A 17,366-nucleotide genomic window follows, 5' to 3' on the forward strand; every position below is an offset into this window, starting at 1 on the left:
GAGCTACTCAGATCTAATCAAGTCGAGCGCTGCATTTGTCAGTGCCCCAAGGACAGCTATCCATAAGTGCAGGCAGCAGCAGCAGACACACTCAGGGATAGATCACAGGAACACCATGACTGTGCTCACGCCACCAAACTCCTGCCGCTTTATCTGTGGCCAACCAACTTGTGAATGGCTCAATTCAATCAGCTTTACTACCCTAGCCATAAACTGAGGATCATCAATTTTACCTATTGAGGGAGTGTGCTGCAATAATAACAGCCGTCATTATCATTATCTTTTGACGTTCGGGCCAGATTTACGGCTCCAACTGTGTCCATAGCCAAAGGCATATGTGAGTGATAGCTGGCTCATTACCATAAATTCAATTACAGTAATAACTTTTCAACAAAAATACAAAAACCTTGAACTGTAATCAGGGACTCCGCATGTGCACACACTATGGGGACTGGTGGAAGAAGTCATGAAAAAATCTGTGTTCATTAGAAGATGGGCTGTCACCCTTTAAACATGGCTATTAAGATTATTACAATTGGCATTCACCCCTGGGCCAGACTTTTTAAGAATGGTGCATTCACTGCGGCTCTGCTCTTGGTTTGGCACTGCCTGTATATGGTCCTGCAGAGAAACAGAACCGCTCTGATCGGAGACAATTATGGTCTGCGCTGACCTTTCCCAGCACATGACCTTGGTGCGAACGGCGCCGCGCACACACACATCCACACACACTCACACACACACACACACACACACACACACACACACACACATCCACACACACTCACATAGGAACTCTTATCTGTTAGAGAGGATAAAAAAGATGATGGGGTAGCACTCACTGTTCCTGAAGGATGTAGTCGGAATTTTCAGGCGATATCTGTCCCGTCACGGGATGGTGGAAAGCGGTCGTCCTCTGGTTGTGGCTGGGAACACCAAACAGATGGAAAATGACAGAAAGAGAGATAGAGAGAAAAGAGAGGAGAAGGGGAAAGGGAAATGAAAAAAAAAGACATTAGTACCACACCATTAATCAAGTCTGGTTAATAATGTATGAGTTGCCACGTGCATGGAATCAGATAGGATGGCATTCAACAGGAGGACACAGAGTTGGCGAAGTTGCGCTGACTTTGCCAGCGGAGCGCGGTATGTGTGGCCGGGCTGCGGCTGCAGGCGTAGGCTGATCCAGGGCCAAGTCTTCCTCAGATTCCTTCCTCCCACACAAAGTGTGCACCTCAGCACAATGCCCAGCCAGGACGGCAAGTTTATTGATTTCAATTACACGGGGTCATTCATCGCTTTAACTAGAGCATTAAAGCATGGGACTGCCAGCGGCTAATGTAAGAGAGGGACAGCAGGTGGAATTTGTGGCGGAAAGGGCGAGCCATAATGTTGTGACGTGGTCCCGGTGTTTATTTCATGGGGGGTGGGGGGTTTCGAAGTGGGGTGGACGAGACAAAAGAGTCTTGTAAGGGCCCTTCGTCAATCAGACAGCTGCACTGGCAGGGCCTGAGGGATTGGTTCCAATGTGAGGCCCCACATAGGCCGGCCTTCTCCGCGCCATGGAACAGTTGAGGTGAGCAGCAACATCACATGAGCACTAGCCGCCCTTCTTTGCTGGCCGCGCCTTGTCAAATCTAGCCTGTGGAGGACTGGCTAGAGGAGACTGCCCAAGTGTAAAATGCCCGCGAGGTGCTGTTGTCGCTGTGCAATGAGACAGACAGCTGCTCTGCCAAGCCAGTACGAGCTCCTCTGGGGCTCTATGTGCCACTGCTCTTCAGTCACAACTCAATTCACAAGGCAACAGGGAGGGAGGGGGGCAGGGGGGTTGAATGCTGTTCTGGGAAGCTGTGCTGTTTCAAAGCTGTTCCACACACTGCACTGTTCCTTCTGCTGCACTTAAGTTTCACTCGGTCTGGCCTGAATAGAGTAACTCTCTGATGATTTGATGGCCAGCCCCCTGGCCATGCAATGTATCCAATGTAAAATTATACTAAAACAAATGCACGGTTGAGGCCTAATGAAAACAGTGTAATCATTTCCTACATCTACTAAGGCATCTCGATCATGACATGATGCAAAAACTACAGTGCCTCTGGCAAGAGGAGAAGCATTTGTAAGATACTGTCAGTTAAGCCCAGTAGCAGAGTAATCAACAATAATCAATATCTTAGATGATTTTTTTTCACACTCTGTGCATATCACCCAAACAACATATGATAAACATAATGATAAGCCCTAAGAATGTATAGTTGAATCTGTAAGGATATACATAAAGAATACACATGGGTCATTCTTCTGCCTGCACCCAATACAGCACCCTAGCCATGATATGCTCCACTGAACACCATTTGACTTACACCATTTTCCTCTCTGTCCAAGATCATATATTGTCATAACAGTACAAACAGCATTCCTTGTGATTCCTTTAACTTGTCTAGTGGTATATCAGCTGTGGAGAATGATAGGACTGCTAAAGCATTCTGTTCTCACTGTGTACAGTCAAATTCAACAACCCGTGGGAAATATGGCACCAATTTGTTCCCTGCGGTGATAGGGGTCATCAAATATCATCCACTGCTGCCAGGGGCAATTCTTGGCCATTGAGCAGATTGGATCGTAAACAGACAAATCAGTTGGGTAGAATTTGAGAGAAGGGCACATATGTCAGGCAGTGCAGATGAATGAACATTTTATTAGTGGTTTGACAAATGACTGGATAAGTCTTTAGATTTAATGCAATTATTTATGCATCACTGACCTTGATTTAAAAGAAAGGTTTAAAAAGTCTGCTGGGACTGAATGCTCAAAGCATAGGAATTTAGCTTTATTTGTCTAACTAAAACACACACAGTCACCATAAATACTCAGAAATATATTTTCCTTATAATACAGAGACACCATGTTCCACAAGCAAAAGACCCAGAACGGAACAGCAGGTTATTGCACAAACAGGTGCCTATTTTTACCCTCAGCGTGATGGTTAATGGGAAAAGGCTCCATCAAGAAGAGCAGGAAAACAAATGGCAGAGAGTGCAGCTTCCCTCCACCTCACGCTGGCCCTCCAGCCGAGCCTCATGGTGCTCTCCATTCACGCATAGCCACCGCACGGACAGGGGCCATTTATCTCCACCGCCGAGGGGGAGTACAAAAACCAGACTGCTCGCGGCAAGAGAGTGCTGTTCACATAATGCACACACACACACACACACACACACACACACAAACTCTCTCTCTCACAGACACATGTACAATACACCTACGCACACAAACACATTTCCTTTCACTCTTTCTTTCTTTTGTCTCTCCCTCCATCCCCACATGTCGGAGACTGTAGCTCTAGTGCTGAGCGGGGGCTAGCACCATGTCTGGGGCACTCTGACTCTGGGTAAGTAATGGAGACCATGCTGCTGCCACTGCTCAGGCAGAAACATTGCACAGACACAAATGCCTTCTGATGGATATCAATATGGACATCTCTGAGTGAGCACAGACTGCATGGGAGAATGTGAGCAAATAGACACAGCCTGACACTCCCTGGTTTGATTGACGCATACTGTTAGGTAATCACCTGTCTCTCCAATGGAAATGATGCACAGCTGGCTGTCTATTGTACTGTAGCTCTGCAAGTAGGTGCACAGTAGAGGAGAGGGAAGGACACAGTGCTGCACTTCTTAGACCTCAGAGTTTCTGCATCCTGCTATAAATAGTCAGTGTTGGCAGTGGCACTAAAACAAATGTATCAAAAGGTGCTTTTGTCCAAAGATGCACAACAACACAGCAATCACACACACACACACACACACACACACACACACGTTTGGTACAGAGACTTTGTGTGTCATTTGGATATGTAGGCCTATGTGAGCGATGGGAATGATGGTTAGGACTCTGGCTCTGTCACAGCTGTTCTGAGCTCCAAGAATAGGGCCCATGTGTCTTGTTAAGGTCGGCCGAAATACTTAGCCCACATTCTCATGCATATCATATGATTTTGGAGGGACATGAGCACCATGTACAAAAATAATAACATCCTTAAGAGTGAGACATCTGGTGGCGGCTAAAAATAGACACGGAGTTCAGTGCACCTGATCCGCCCGCACTGCTGTGTAAAAAAAATAAATAAAAAATTGCAACTCAAAAGCAATTTCCCAGCGAAACCTTGTAATAGGGAAAGCTAAAAGCGCAGCACCTTTCAGAGAAGACGCAGCAGGATGAAGCGCTCTCCCTCACTCTCAGGAACAGCGCACAGTCATGGCGCAGTAAAGGGTGGACAAAATCACATCCAGGAGATTTATGGAGTGCTAGTTTTCCAAAGTTCACCGTCACTGCGGTAAATCACGGAGGGATTACGGCACTGGGACTGTTTGCTATGGTTTGACACACACACACGCACACAAGCACACACGCACACACACACATACATGCACACACTAGGCCAGTCACTCTCTCAAACACACACTATTAGTCAGTCACAAACAATCTCACTCTCTTCCTGTCTCTCTCTGTCTCTCTCAAACACACACACACACACACACACACACACACACACACACACACACACACACACACCTTCAGTTCAGATGCAGGCTCTGTTCCCAATGCCAGCATGCAATTTGCCGAGCAGCTACGGTCTCATACAAAAGTTCCCTCCCCGTCTGTTAATTGGGACTCTGCATTCTTTGGCTCCTTTGTTTCGTGACGGATTACTTCCGAACTACTTGTCAAGGTATGCTCTGCATTACCGGGTGCGTCGCACAAACAGGCCCAGCACAGTGGACCTGCTTGTTTTTGGCCACGCTGGATTTGCACAGAAAGGGACCTCGCTCCGTCCACAAGTCTGACATGACCGCCAATGAAAAATTAACTCTTGTTCCGCTCCGGCGGGCCCTTTGTCTTAATTCATGGCGGCTAAAACACACACTTCAATTCATCCCCATCCCGATCCACACTCTCTGTCCCCTCCAACTCATTTCTCATGCACTTGCGACCAGAGAGGGAAAGGAAGCTTTTCACAGAAGTAATAAAACCCTGAGATAAGTCGTCTTTTGAGACGGTGAAACTTGCAAAACTGTGCAAAACCACAGAGAGAGCAGAGTTCCAAAACACCCAAGTGGGCAAACCTTTCTGCCGCTGGCGCTCTAATTAACAGCACCCAGAAATACATTGTGGGCATGATGACCTCATGGCGATGATCGTGGGGTTTAAATCCCCCTCCTCTGCCATGCCGTGATCCTGTGTGACACCTTTGTGTGAGTGACGGGCCATGCTTAAAGGACTTGTGCAAACATGACGCACACCATGACAAAGGTTACACACACACACACACACACACACGCACACACACTACGTCCATTATCCCAGATAGCACTGGTCACATGACAGGTGCATTCCTTTGCAGTAGTGTTTTGGTTCCTTGGTCATTCATTCCATAAAAGGAAAATAGAGAGAGTGATACCGAGCTCTGACCCCTGTGACATCACCTTGGCTCCGGCGCATAAAACATTCCTTATCTCTGTGATGACTTACCAGCTTATTTACAAGTCCAGGAAGGCATGCCAGCTCCAATCTCATCTTGACAATTCATTTTATTTGGAACAACGGCTACAAGTTGTAACTTTTTATACAACATTGCCTATAAATATGTAACAACTTTAGAACAACTCCAGAACACAGTGTTGACATAAAAATGCAACAGAATCTCTGTACCACCCATCACAGCAAGTTGAAAAACTAAAGTGCCATATTTTGGATCTGACACTGTGCAGCACCAGAGCCTTCAGTAACATTTCCCCTCCAGTCACACACTGGCTAAGCACTGTTTATGTTCCCACCTCCTCTGATAAAAATGAACCAGACTGACAGGCAGCTCTTTAAACAGTTTTAGAGTAGTTTAAGTGAGTGACTGTGTTTACCTAGACTCCCAGATGAACTTAGGGGAACAGGTTCCCCCATCTCTCGAATGCAAATTTCAGAGTGTGCAGTGCATGTGGGACCCCATCAAAAGGTTTTCCCTTAGAAATGCAATTAATTCCTAGATCCTATAACTGATTTTGGAGAGTGCTTATTTTTACTCCAGGATCTGCACATCAACACTACGAGTGCTTGCTTAAGTAGGGCCAAGAGAAACGGAGCGTAACTCGGGCGAGCTTTGATCCAACGGACCCCTCGGAGAGAGCCCGCCGGCGCTTCCTCTCCCGCTCTTCAGCGGCGCTCTATTTTGTCAGCTGTGGAATTCCTCCCCCCCAGAGTGCACCGGGCGGGCGGGCGGACGAAGCGCAGTTCCCGCTGCTCATTTACATAGTCCACCTCCCGCGGCGTTCCCGGGAACGCTCCGAACGCGCAACTCTTCCAAGAGTCCAAGGTTCAGCGTGGCGTGCCGGACGAAATTACCCAGCAAACAACAGGCTCAGTCTAATCCCTTATCAAGTGTTCTGGCTAAGCCCCCTCCTGTTGGCAGCCGAACCTGGGGGGTGAGGGGTGGGGGGGCTGGGGGCCACAGGAGACCCAAACCACCAGGGACCCTTCAGAGTCTGGGATGGGTGTCCAACTTCACTTCACTGAGTGACAACAGCCTGGAGCAAAAACACAGCAGCCCCATGGAGTTGCAACATGACTGTTCTGCTAGAAAAACACACTAAAGAGCTCACTCTTCCCTAGGGGATTTCCCCACCTCCCCACCCCCACATCACCCCTGCCTATCCTCACCTTGAGGCGACACGGCGCATCGGACCACAGCTGTCTCACCTGGAGTGGAACGCTCAATTATCTACTTCCTCCCTCTTCCGTTCCCGAGCTCCCGCTCATCCCACTGGTGTCGGAACAGAACGGCACGGATTGGAGCGCGCGTGGGCAGGCTCTCCCATGACAGCTGTTATCCGGGAGAAGAGATGAGTTGGGAAGCACACTATCACTCCGATCTCCAGCGCTCGCTCGCTCACTCCTGTGAGGCACCACTGGCCCAAAGTTTTCGCTCGCCCCGCGGAAAGTATCTGACGGGAGGATCACTGATCCAACGCTCAGGCGCTGGCGTAGGACTGCCTCGGAGCTTATCTGATCCACACCCCCTCCTCCTCCTCCTCCTCTACCACCTCCACCCTCTCCTAAACTCCCTCCCTCTCTCTCTCTATCCCTCCCTCTGTTAACACACTCACCTCTTTACACAAACTAGAGTCCGGCTCTGGCAAGACTGACCGGTAACAGCTCAAATAGAAGACAGGAAGATCCTCCTTTTCCACTGTCCCAGATAAACTCTGTTTCACCTGTCTCTCCCTCTCCCTCTCTCCTCGTCCTCCTCCTTTTCCTCTTGTTCCGAAGGTCTGTCCAGCGTTGCACAGTCCCTCCTCTACTGAGCCAATGTGCTGTTTTCGAGACCATCAAGTCCTGTGCTAGCTGTCATATTTTCCTGGCATCCAAATTTGTGCCCATGCTATTGTTGTGCAAATATCCCGTCTCTGAGAAATGACTTTGACTCTGGGTCCTGGTCAGAGGAAAATAACTGTCTCCTCCTCATTGGTGGGTAGGTTCATGTTTGGCTCTGCCAGAGCCAATCAGATTCCACACACACTCTCGGTCCGGTCCGCTCCTGTGTTACACAGTGGAGTGGTGGAATGTGTTCCCACCCTGTTAGCAATATGGTCACAGGGAACAGACAATTGTAAAACAACATATTGAGCGGATCTTGAAAACAGACACACACACGTGTGCACACACATACACACGCACACACACAAACACACACACGCAAGACCACTTGGCATTGTGAGCCATTTCCTCTGTTAAGAACAGCATCAGCGTGAAGTCAAGCGTGGAGAGAACAGGAGAGAAAATAAATATGTTAGTGTGTCAGACAGGAGAGCATGTGCTGTTTACACTACACAAACATTCATGACCAGCACTGCAACACAGGAGGGAAAAGCACTTCTTGGCCTCGGGACAAAACTCAAAAAGTGCAGACAGAGGGCTTTCAAAGTAACCGAGAACCAACACACAACAGATGACAAACCAAAAACTGTTAAGGCCTGCCCACCAGATGCCATACCTAATAACATAAACTTACAACAGCAGCTGCAAAAGCAAAAAGACTCTGCCCGTCTGCTGTGAGAGAAAGAACAGTATTAAAGATGTTATTCTTCAAGCATATCACTTCAGTCCCAATCTAAGCTATGCTGGTTTTGAAATGAAAGCCTGTTGTCATCAGTCAAGTGAAGTGCACACGGCAGCAGAAAAGGAAATGCTTCATTCATTCTCAAGCACATACAGAGGAAAATGTGAATGCAAATACAAGGAGCTCAGCAGACCAACAGTTTAGCTTAGCCCCTCTACCATGTAAAATGAATTACTGCAACAATGCTTATTAGTCAGCAAGCACAAGTTAAGCCCATTAAGTAGATAAGCAGTCAAAGTGAGGATTTATTTAAGTCTATGGTTCTTTATCAGCCGAATCAGGCATACAGTAGAGCCTCCCAGCAATCTCTCTCTCCCTCTCTCTCTCTAAATAAATAAATAAATAAAACAATTAGATGCTAAAGCAGATTTAATGCAAAATACCCTAATATGAAACACAGTACAGTAGTACAGTATTGGCCCAAAGTATTAAGACAGCATATGCCACGTATTAGTTCTCCCTGTGCACAAACTGTAAATTCAACTAAACTCCAACACTGTGTTCTTGACTTCCATGGAGCGAATCCCCAAGAAGATGAAGATGAATCCTCATGCCCAGTGGCGAAATCTGCTAAAAATTGGCTATGTGACAATGGTATTCAGCTTCTGGAGCTGAGAAAACTGTTGGACAATGGTGAAGAGGAGAGGAGCAGTCAAGAAAGCCTCAGGAAGTGACATTGAGTACGGTTGAGACATCTTTATGTCCAGCCGGATCCAGCAGGTTTTGAAGAATAAAAGACTTAATACTCAACATTGATTGTTGTATATAGCATAAAATAATACATTATTTTTATCATCTTTATTGTGCTTATTTTACAAATTTAAGGATGTCATTAAAACACTGAATTTCACTTTTGTCTCAATACTTTTGGCCACCACTGTAGTTGCTGTCTTCAATACACATACACACAGACAGACACACACACACACACACACACACACACACACACACACACACACACACACACACACACACACACACACACACACACACACACACACACACACAAACAATTCAGGCCACGGCAATCCTCTTGCTCATGACCTACATGAAGTTGACCAGCAGGGTCTGCTCTTTCTGTGGTAGCCACGGGGAACATTCCCCAGTTGACAACAGCTATCATGGGGATGTGAACTGGGGGTGAGTGACAGCGTCTCCCTTACTCACAGACACGCTTACACACACACACACACACACACACACACACACACACACACACACACACACACACACACAGTGAGCAGGGCCCAGCCCAGGGTAACAGCGCTGCTCTGTGGCCACTCTGATGTAAGCCTGGCCAAGACTCCCGCATTTGCTCCCCCAACGCGAGGCCATTGGCACAGAATGGCACCATCAGGCCCAAACATGCCCCTCAAAGAGGCACACAGACAGCTCTACCCACTGAGGCTTCAATGCCCCTGGCATCAAAGGGCCGTGCAAGAGTATAAATCACCCCACATACACAGCACTTTTCACTCTTGAGGCCACAGGTTACCTTTCTAACACAAAGATCAAAATGGATGGATGGATGGATGGAGAGATGGATAAACATTATTTATCCCAAGGGAAATGTAATGAGTTATATGATACATTCAGAACAAGATGAACACTCACAACACTCTAATGATCATCCACAGGTCTCACCGCCACAAGAGCTGCAAGCTAATGAGATTGAAGTGAAAGGTCTGGGATACCAGGACAGGAGGAGAACAGAGGCTCTGGCGCTGTGTTCACCAAACTTGGCAGCAACCAGAGCAAAACAGTCCTGGTGGCCGAGCAGCTGAGGAGAAAATAGACTAAAACACAAAGCCAATGGTGGAAACATTCACATCCAATTCAGCTGCTCCAGTGAATTCTAAATGAAGGACCAGAAGAAGTCACATCAAAGATGCCCTCACTCTGTTGCTTATCATAAACACAGAAGAAGTACCACTGTTGCACTAAACAGCCCTGTCCTGTCCTGTTCAAAAGTGTTCATGAGGAGAGTAAGGACTAGCGCAACATGCAAATGGGATATCTGGAGTCTGTCTGTTTTCTTTGAAAGTCTTCCATCAAAAACAGAACTATAAAGTTTCTTTTGAGATCTATGTTGACATTTTTAACTTCCAAAAACATAGGGGTTTTTTCTTCATCTATACATCACCTTCTTATCAGTATCACAGACAACGCTTCAAGATGCAGGAATTGAGTCTGCACAACTGGAACAAAAAGAGCTCCTCTGAGCATGTCTTGACTGAAGCACACAGCACTGATGTTTTCTATGTGCCAGCCTGTCCAAAGCTGAAAACAACTTGATCTACAGGGAGGAAATGAACTCAGAATCAGACAGGGTTTTAGAGGAGGCTCAGTCGTCAGCCCTGCAGTTCAAAGCAAACATCCACCCCCATTTACGAGCTGCATCTGAGAGTGTTCTGCAGCAACTCTGCCGCAAAAAACTACTCAGCTTGCCTCTTTATAGTCTCGTATTAATATTAACTTGTTCCTCTGGAACTTTTACTGTTTACTGAGGGACATAAAGGAGCATAAATGCCCATCCACGGTGGCAAGCACTCTTGACAAAGTTCCAGGGACTGAAGTCTTCACCGAGGCCTCGGGGAAATCGAGGGAGGCTGCAGGACTATGGTGGCCTCAGCACTTCTCATACTTCATTGGCACGAAATTAGCCGACTGCTAAATATTTATAAAGGGAGATTTGATGCGATTCCTCACTGAAGCGGCCGCTTTACGGCCCCAAAGGCCAGCCACGAAGACGCGACTTTCAAAGGCACTTATCTCGGAGATCAATAGAGACAACAATTTGCTGTGGCTGAGGGAAAGTTAGAGTTATCTTGAAACAAAGGGGTGCGTGACGAGGGAGGGAGGCAGAAGCAATCAATGCAGAATTCTGCAAAATTAGGAGGAAGTAATGAATGCAGGGACAGTTCAGGGTGCCTGATCACGCTCGCGCTGCCTCAGTCGCTCGATGGGATCGGCAGCCATCGGGGTTGGGGGGGGTGAGGGGTGGACAGGTCACCTCCATGTGGACTCAACTCAACCCTGCATCGCACAGCAGCCAGAGAAAACATCCTCCCAGAACACCCACACACACACACTCAGCCATGACCCCAGGCCGAGTGTGATCCCGCCCCTACCCCCCAACCTCTTACACAAAAAGAAGCACTTGTGGAAATAAAAGCCGACACTCTCTGAAAATAATCCCAGTTTCCTTCCATTGTGTGTTGCTGCTATGTTCTTTCGACTCTCCCCCCACCCCCCACCCACCCCTGCTACTGGAAATCTGTCCCAACGTCGCTCTGCTCTGCGCCCACCAAGTGCCGGGTCACTCACTTAGCAGGCAAGGCACACTCTGTGTTTGCACAACATTAACAAAACGATCACATATTTCTTGACAACTTCCTACATATATCCAGCATGTTGGGGCAAGCAATCACACACACACGCACAAAGATGCAAGCTAGACATAAATCAGTCAGAGTGAGGTTAAGGCATGGCCTGCTTTGATAAGAGGATGTGAAGGGCAGAAATTGACAAGAGGATGGGAGGGAACACACACACACACACACACACACACACACACACACACACACACACACACACACACACACACACACACACACACACACAAATGCTTATGCTACATTTTGCACCTTCAAATCAACAGAACTGCAGAGAGAAGAAGCCAGTGTCTTGAGACTGCACCATTCAGGACATCATGGCACGCTTCCTGGATCATGTCAAATCTACTGTACAAAAAAGCATACTGAGGACCTAATTGTGTATATAATAATGCATTCCTACAATGACGGGATAATGAGATATTAAGAACAAAGCTCTTTAAACTCTTTCTGTAAGACTACACCTCCTGTAACCCATATGCAACATGTTGCATCCTCATGTACTGCACTTCATATACTGCATGACAGGGAACATCTGTGCTGGTCTGAAAGAAGGCCCATGTGTATAACAAAGCAGGCATCCACCAAATAAAAAAGAGTGCAAAAAACACTCCCGAGCTTCTGAAGGCTGCAGAGCAGAAATATTCAGCTATGGCCCACTGCCCTGAAAGTCAGCAGCTTATGGGCACTGACATCCCTTGAACACCGGTAGATATCCCTATCCCCCGACTCACGCACGCACACACGCACGGCAAGACTTTTCCGCTGACCACGCTGAAGTGCTGAGCCGTGTCCAGGCCCTGGGCAGAACAGGGTCGGGCTGAGGTGGGACAGGATGAGGAGTGGGAGCAGGAGCAGGAACCAAGGTGCATGCTGGGTAGCAGTTACCGTCCAGTCGCAGAGGATTAGGTTTTAAATAGAGAGGGTGATGACACTCAGCAGAAGTGAGCAGCATCACACTCCAGTTCACCCTCAACCTCTCACCCCCTGCTCTCCTGCATCAGAAAATACAGACCATCTCACACCCTTTTCTTCCAGAACATCTCTCACCTAGCTGCTAGCATGCCTGAAGGTGAAAAGACGGCTCTCACTGACGGCTGGTATGGACTACAGTGAACATGCAGCTGAAGATGTTGGAAGATAACAGCACTCTTCCAGTATACAGCTCCACCAGACATGAGAGCAGCGTGTATGTGAGACATTCAAAGATAAAACAGATCAGTCTTCTATGTCTAGTTTTGCGCGTCACAATGCAGACGCTCTGCTGCTGTTCCCTGTGGTGAGGTTGCCGTTCTCCACCTTGAGTCAGTGGGTGGAGACGGAGAGAAATGAACCTCCAGAGGAAAGAGCGGAACACTGACATCAGTGACTGATGAGCGAGACGACGACCCACGGGCCATCCTTGGCCCTTCAAGCTGTCGTCATGCCGTCACGCCACTCTGCACCACCAGCCAAGAGACGAGGCAGTTCATTCCGACTCCCAGAATTCAATTTTCCGGCCCAGAATGAGACGCTCCATCTTGATTGCGAGGCGGTTTGCTGAGTGTAATTGAAAGAAGCGATGTGCGGTGATCTTGCATAGCTAATGGATGAGAAGCTCTCCCTCGCTCTCCTTCTCTCTCTTTCTCTCCCGCGACCTGCTGTCCATTTGCTGAAGTAATGAGGAGCGCAGTGAGCCGCAGGGTCTCAAACAAACCCCCAGATTGTCTATTAGCACAGCCGTCCAAACAAGATTGTCATATCCAGCGGGAAATGAGAAACATGAATATTGATTATGCCGGATAAATGGAGACATTTCAATCCGGATATGCTGATCCAACACGACGACAAAAACAACGTCCAGACATGTTGAAGTGGGCAATAAATAAAATTACCCGTGGTTAATATTGTGAGCCTTGCATCTGGTCCAGCTGGCGCTGCAGCATCATTAGGGTGACCGTTCAAGAAAGGATGACCGGGGATCAGAAATAGATGCTACCATTTCCTCACCGCAACTTTCTCTGAAGTGAAATGCCAAAGTACATTAATTTATAACTAATAATTTATCAGTAGTTCGCTGAAGAAGGCATTTCACAAGCTCAGCTTAAGAGGCAAACTGCTATCAAGAATCAATGGAGAGGGGGCCAGAACAAAGGAAACGGGCCCGCAAACATCGCTGAGGACGTGCGGAGAAATTAAAAGTTCAATTTCACAGAAAATCTGCCGCATACATGCTGGGGAAGGCGGTGATGTCAGCTGGAAGCGAGACGTGTTGGGATTGATTACATTGGACGGGGGGAAATGTTTACCTCTGAGAGTGCTGACAGGACAGAGCGGAGAAGAGAGAGAAAATATTCACCAACCTGTTAGTGCGTCACTGGGCCAAATCAAATTGGCCGTGTTTAATCGCGGTGAGCTAGCGTCTGTCACAGCCTCCTGTGTTATCTCTAGCAAAACATCAAGGACTAACGAGAGAAACACAATCCCCAAGAATATCAAACAAGGGGCTGTGACATCACTCCCAGCATGGTGCTTTCCTACACGGAGCTGGGGACCAGGGCAAGGGTGTGTGAGTGTGTTTGTGTCTGTGTGTGTGTGTGTGTATGTGCATGTACATGTCTTCATTATATAAGACACAGGGAATGATGACTAATGTTAATGTCTTTCCCAGAAGAAGAAGCCACAACGCTCTCCAAACTTCAACAGTGCCACGGTGGCTGCAAATCAGATTCAAGTTCCGGATCAAGCTGGGATGAATCTTGCATGAGCTTGGAAGCCGGTGAGAGCAACTCCGATCCAGAGTGGATCAGTTCCTCGAGCAGCCGGCAGTCTGGCCTGGCGGGATTGGGCCGAGGAGAGGGGAGGCGAGCACACCCCGGCTGGCCTCACTAATCCTGCCCCAGTACTGCAGGGGGAGTCTGGGGAGTGTGGAGCCATGGCCACCCTGGGATGTCTGCTCTGCAACCCGGCCAGATGAAGCAGATCAGGCAGCAGGAGACTGCCACTAGGCAGCAGAGCATGTGGACACGTGGTTGCAGGGGCAATGGTGAGGATACCACACACACACACACACACACACACACACACACACACACACACACACATAAATCACATGCACACCAAATTACATGCAACTCAAAAATCCAATACATAACATATATGAATATATACATATATGCCCAGAATGCATCTGGATACACATCTACATATCCTTAGTGAACGCATGACCATCCTAGGCCAACCTCTAAACAAGCTCATTTCCTAAAGCCTATCCCGGCCCATAAGCACAAAAATGCATATCAAAACAAATACACAAACATGATCAAACACCAATCCCCTGGTGAGCGCATACATATACATATATATATATATATATATAAAACATGTAACAGCTAAACACACTCCAATCTACATTCTCAGAAACCTGCTACAAAATGCAAATGCAAATGGCCATTAAAAACTCATTCATATTAAACATGCGCATACACGATGTTCATCCTTATGCTCTTACCACCTGACTGTTTTTAAACTGCTTAGAAAAGGCCCACCACTGTGGTAAAGACCAGTGTGTGCTTGCGTGCGTGCGTGTGTGTGTGTGTGTGTTTGTGTCTAAGTGCGTGTGTGTGTGTGCGTGCGTGTGTGCACACTAAAAAAGTCTTCAAGAGGCTATTTCTTTAGCCATTACTAGTAAGGGCCAAGGTCGCCACCACAGCACAAAGTGAGAAAACAGATTCATTAGGTTAGCCTGGAGGCATAACGTCGTCGTAAACTATTCGAGCGGGGTAAATGTGCCCTCATCAAATACAGGGCCTGTCAGCGGCACGATTATTCGCTATGACAAAGGTGGAGGCCTTCCCTTATTTACTGCTGGGCAGGGTTCAGGAGCATGCAGCTGTGTTTGCAGACAGGGAAACAATGTGGGATGAGTTTGATTGTGGTTATTCTTACGGTAAGAGATCCACCCTGCCCAGCCAGCCCCAGTCTCCCCCACCCACGCTGGAGATTCCCCCTGGGGCAAGCAACTTTTCCAGGAAGGAGAAGAGAGGAGAGATGGGGAGAGGAGAGGAGAGGTGAGGAGAGGAGAGGTGGGGAGAGGAGAGGAGAGGAGAGGTGGGGAGAGGAGAGGTGAGGAGAGGAGAGGTGGGGGGAGAGGAGAGGAGAGGAGAGGAAGGTGGGGAGAGGAGGGGAGAGGAGAGGAGAGGAGAGGAGAGGAGAGGAGAGGAGAGGAGAGGAGAGGTATGGGATGAGTGGGCTGGAAGATGAGACACAGGCACCGTCAGCACTGAGAAACGTGAGGAGAATGGCACTCTGTTTACCGGACTCATACAGGGAGGAACAGAGTGGAGAGTGGGAGTGAGTGCATGTGTGTGTGTGTGTGTGTGTGTGTGTGTGTGTGTGTGTGTGTGTGTGAGAGAGAGAGAGAGAGAGATGAGAGAGAGGGTGAAAGCGAGACGAGGGGTAGAGGGGAGAGAGGGAGATGAGAGACACAGAGTGAGTGTGTGTATTTGAGAGGCAAAGGCAGAAAGAAGAATGTGGAAGTGAAAGTGAGTATGACTGAGTGTGTGTCTACATATAAAGACAGAGAAAGAGTATGACAAAGACAATAGAGGAGACAAAGAGACAGAAAGACAGATACAGAGAGAGAGAGAGAGAGAGAGAGAGAGAGAGACAGAGAGACAGAGACGGGACGACTGAGCATGAAGACAGTGTTAAATATGTTCTTTGATCCATTGTGAGCAAACTTAGCCGCATTCCGATACAGCCCTCCCCTGCTCTGCCGCATCCACCCCACAACACGCCTCCCCAACCCTAACCTCAGCTCCTGGAGACTCCTGGCATCCACTGAAGCGCTACATCAAAGCTCCCCTGACACCAGGCCACAGCCTGACCCCCTCCTTCCCTCCCTCCCCCGCTGCCTCCGCTGTCCGTGCAGGAAGCTAGACATTCCTCACAGGTCAGAGACTTCCTGTAGCTCAGCTCCACCCACCCATCAGGCCCAGGCACAGCGCTCGGCAACACACCTCACCGCGGGCGATTTACGTGAGGTAAACGTCTCTCTGAAGCTCAGCTAGTCCACAAACATGACAAGACTTCTGAAAACATTAGCAATTCTCTTTTTCTCCCACATAACTTCAGGCATCCATTAATATTCTACACTTCATTAAGGACAAAATAACTTGGTGTGGACATGTTTCTGATCTGACTGCAAAATTGCACTGTAAAAAGAGTGGAGCAGGCTAGATTAATATGTAACAAAATGAAACCGTGTCCAAGGACTAATGAAAAAAGAGAGGGTGAGACAGAGAGAAAGAGAGAGAGTTGTCCCTGACTGGATTGCCAAAATAAACCTGTTTTTTATTTCCCGCCAGATAGCTGACCTTTGAAAATATTAAGACATGCTCAATCAATTTGGGCTTCTAATTAAATTGCGCGGTTATCCAAATTCTTGCTCTCTCACAGGAAAGTAAAGCTAATAAATAACTAAGGGAGAGTCGACAAAGTTTAATACCATGATTTACTCTTCTCATAGGCTTTCTCAAGAATAGCAAAGTCTACAGGATCCATTATTACACTGATGAAATCTTTTGCTAAAGTGGACTATACCAATAGTAGAGCACACTATAAGTCTGTGCTTCTGAGTGCAGCCAAGACCTAGCATCACTGCATGCACTTTTAAAGCTAAAAGGGAGCTAAATGCTAACTGATCTAACCCACTTCCAGTGAATTATACTAAGCTAGGCTAACAGAGATAGAATGGGTTATTGCGCACACAGATAAGAAAAGGGCATGCATCCTCTTATCTAACTCTAGGGTAGATAGAAAAT

At 47.7% G+C, this 17,366-nt stretch overlaps 1 protein-coding gene across 1 annotated transcript in view; it reads right to left on the reverse strand.

Moving 5' to 3' along the window:
• plekha7b (pleckstrin homology domain containing, family A member 7b) overlaps positions 1-17,366 on the reverse strand; it is a 93,756-nt gene that overhangs the window by 50,102 nt on the left and 26,288 nt on the right. Inside the window, 1 exon segment of the mRNA XM_048262529.1 lies at positions 843-926. Coding sequence (XP_048118486.1) covers positions 843-926 — 84 coding nt within the window.

This window comes from Alosa alosa, chromosome 14, assembly GCF_017589495.1.
Source record: "Alosa alosa isolate M-15738 ecotype Scorff River chromosome 14, AALO_Geno_1.1, whole genome shotgun sequence".
Classification (NCBI taxonomy): domain Eukaryota; kingdom Metazoa; phylum Chordata; class Actinopteri; order Clupeiformes; family Clupeidae; genus Alosa; species Alosa alosa.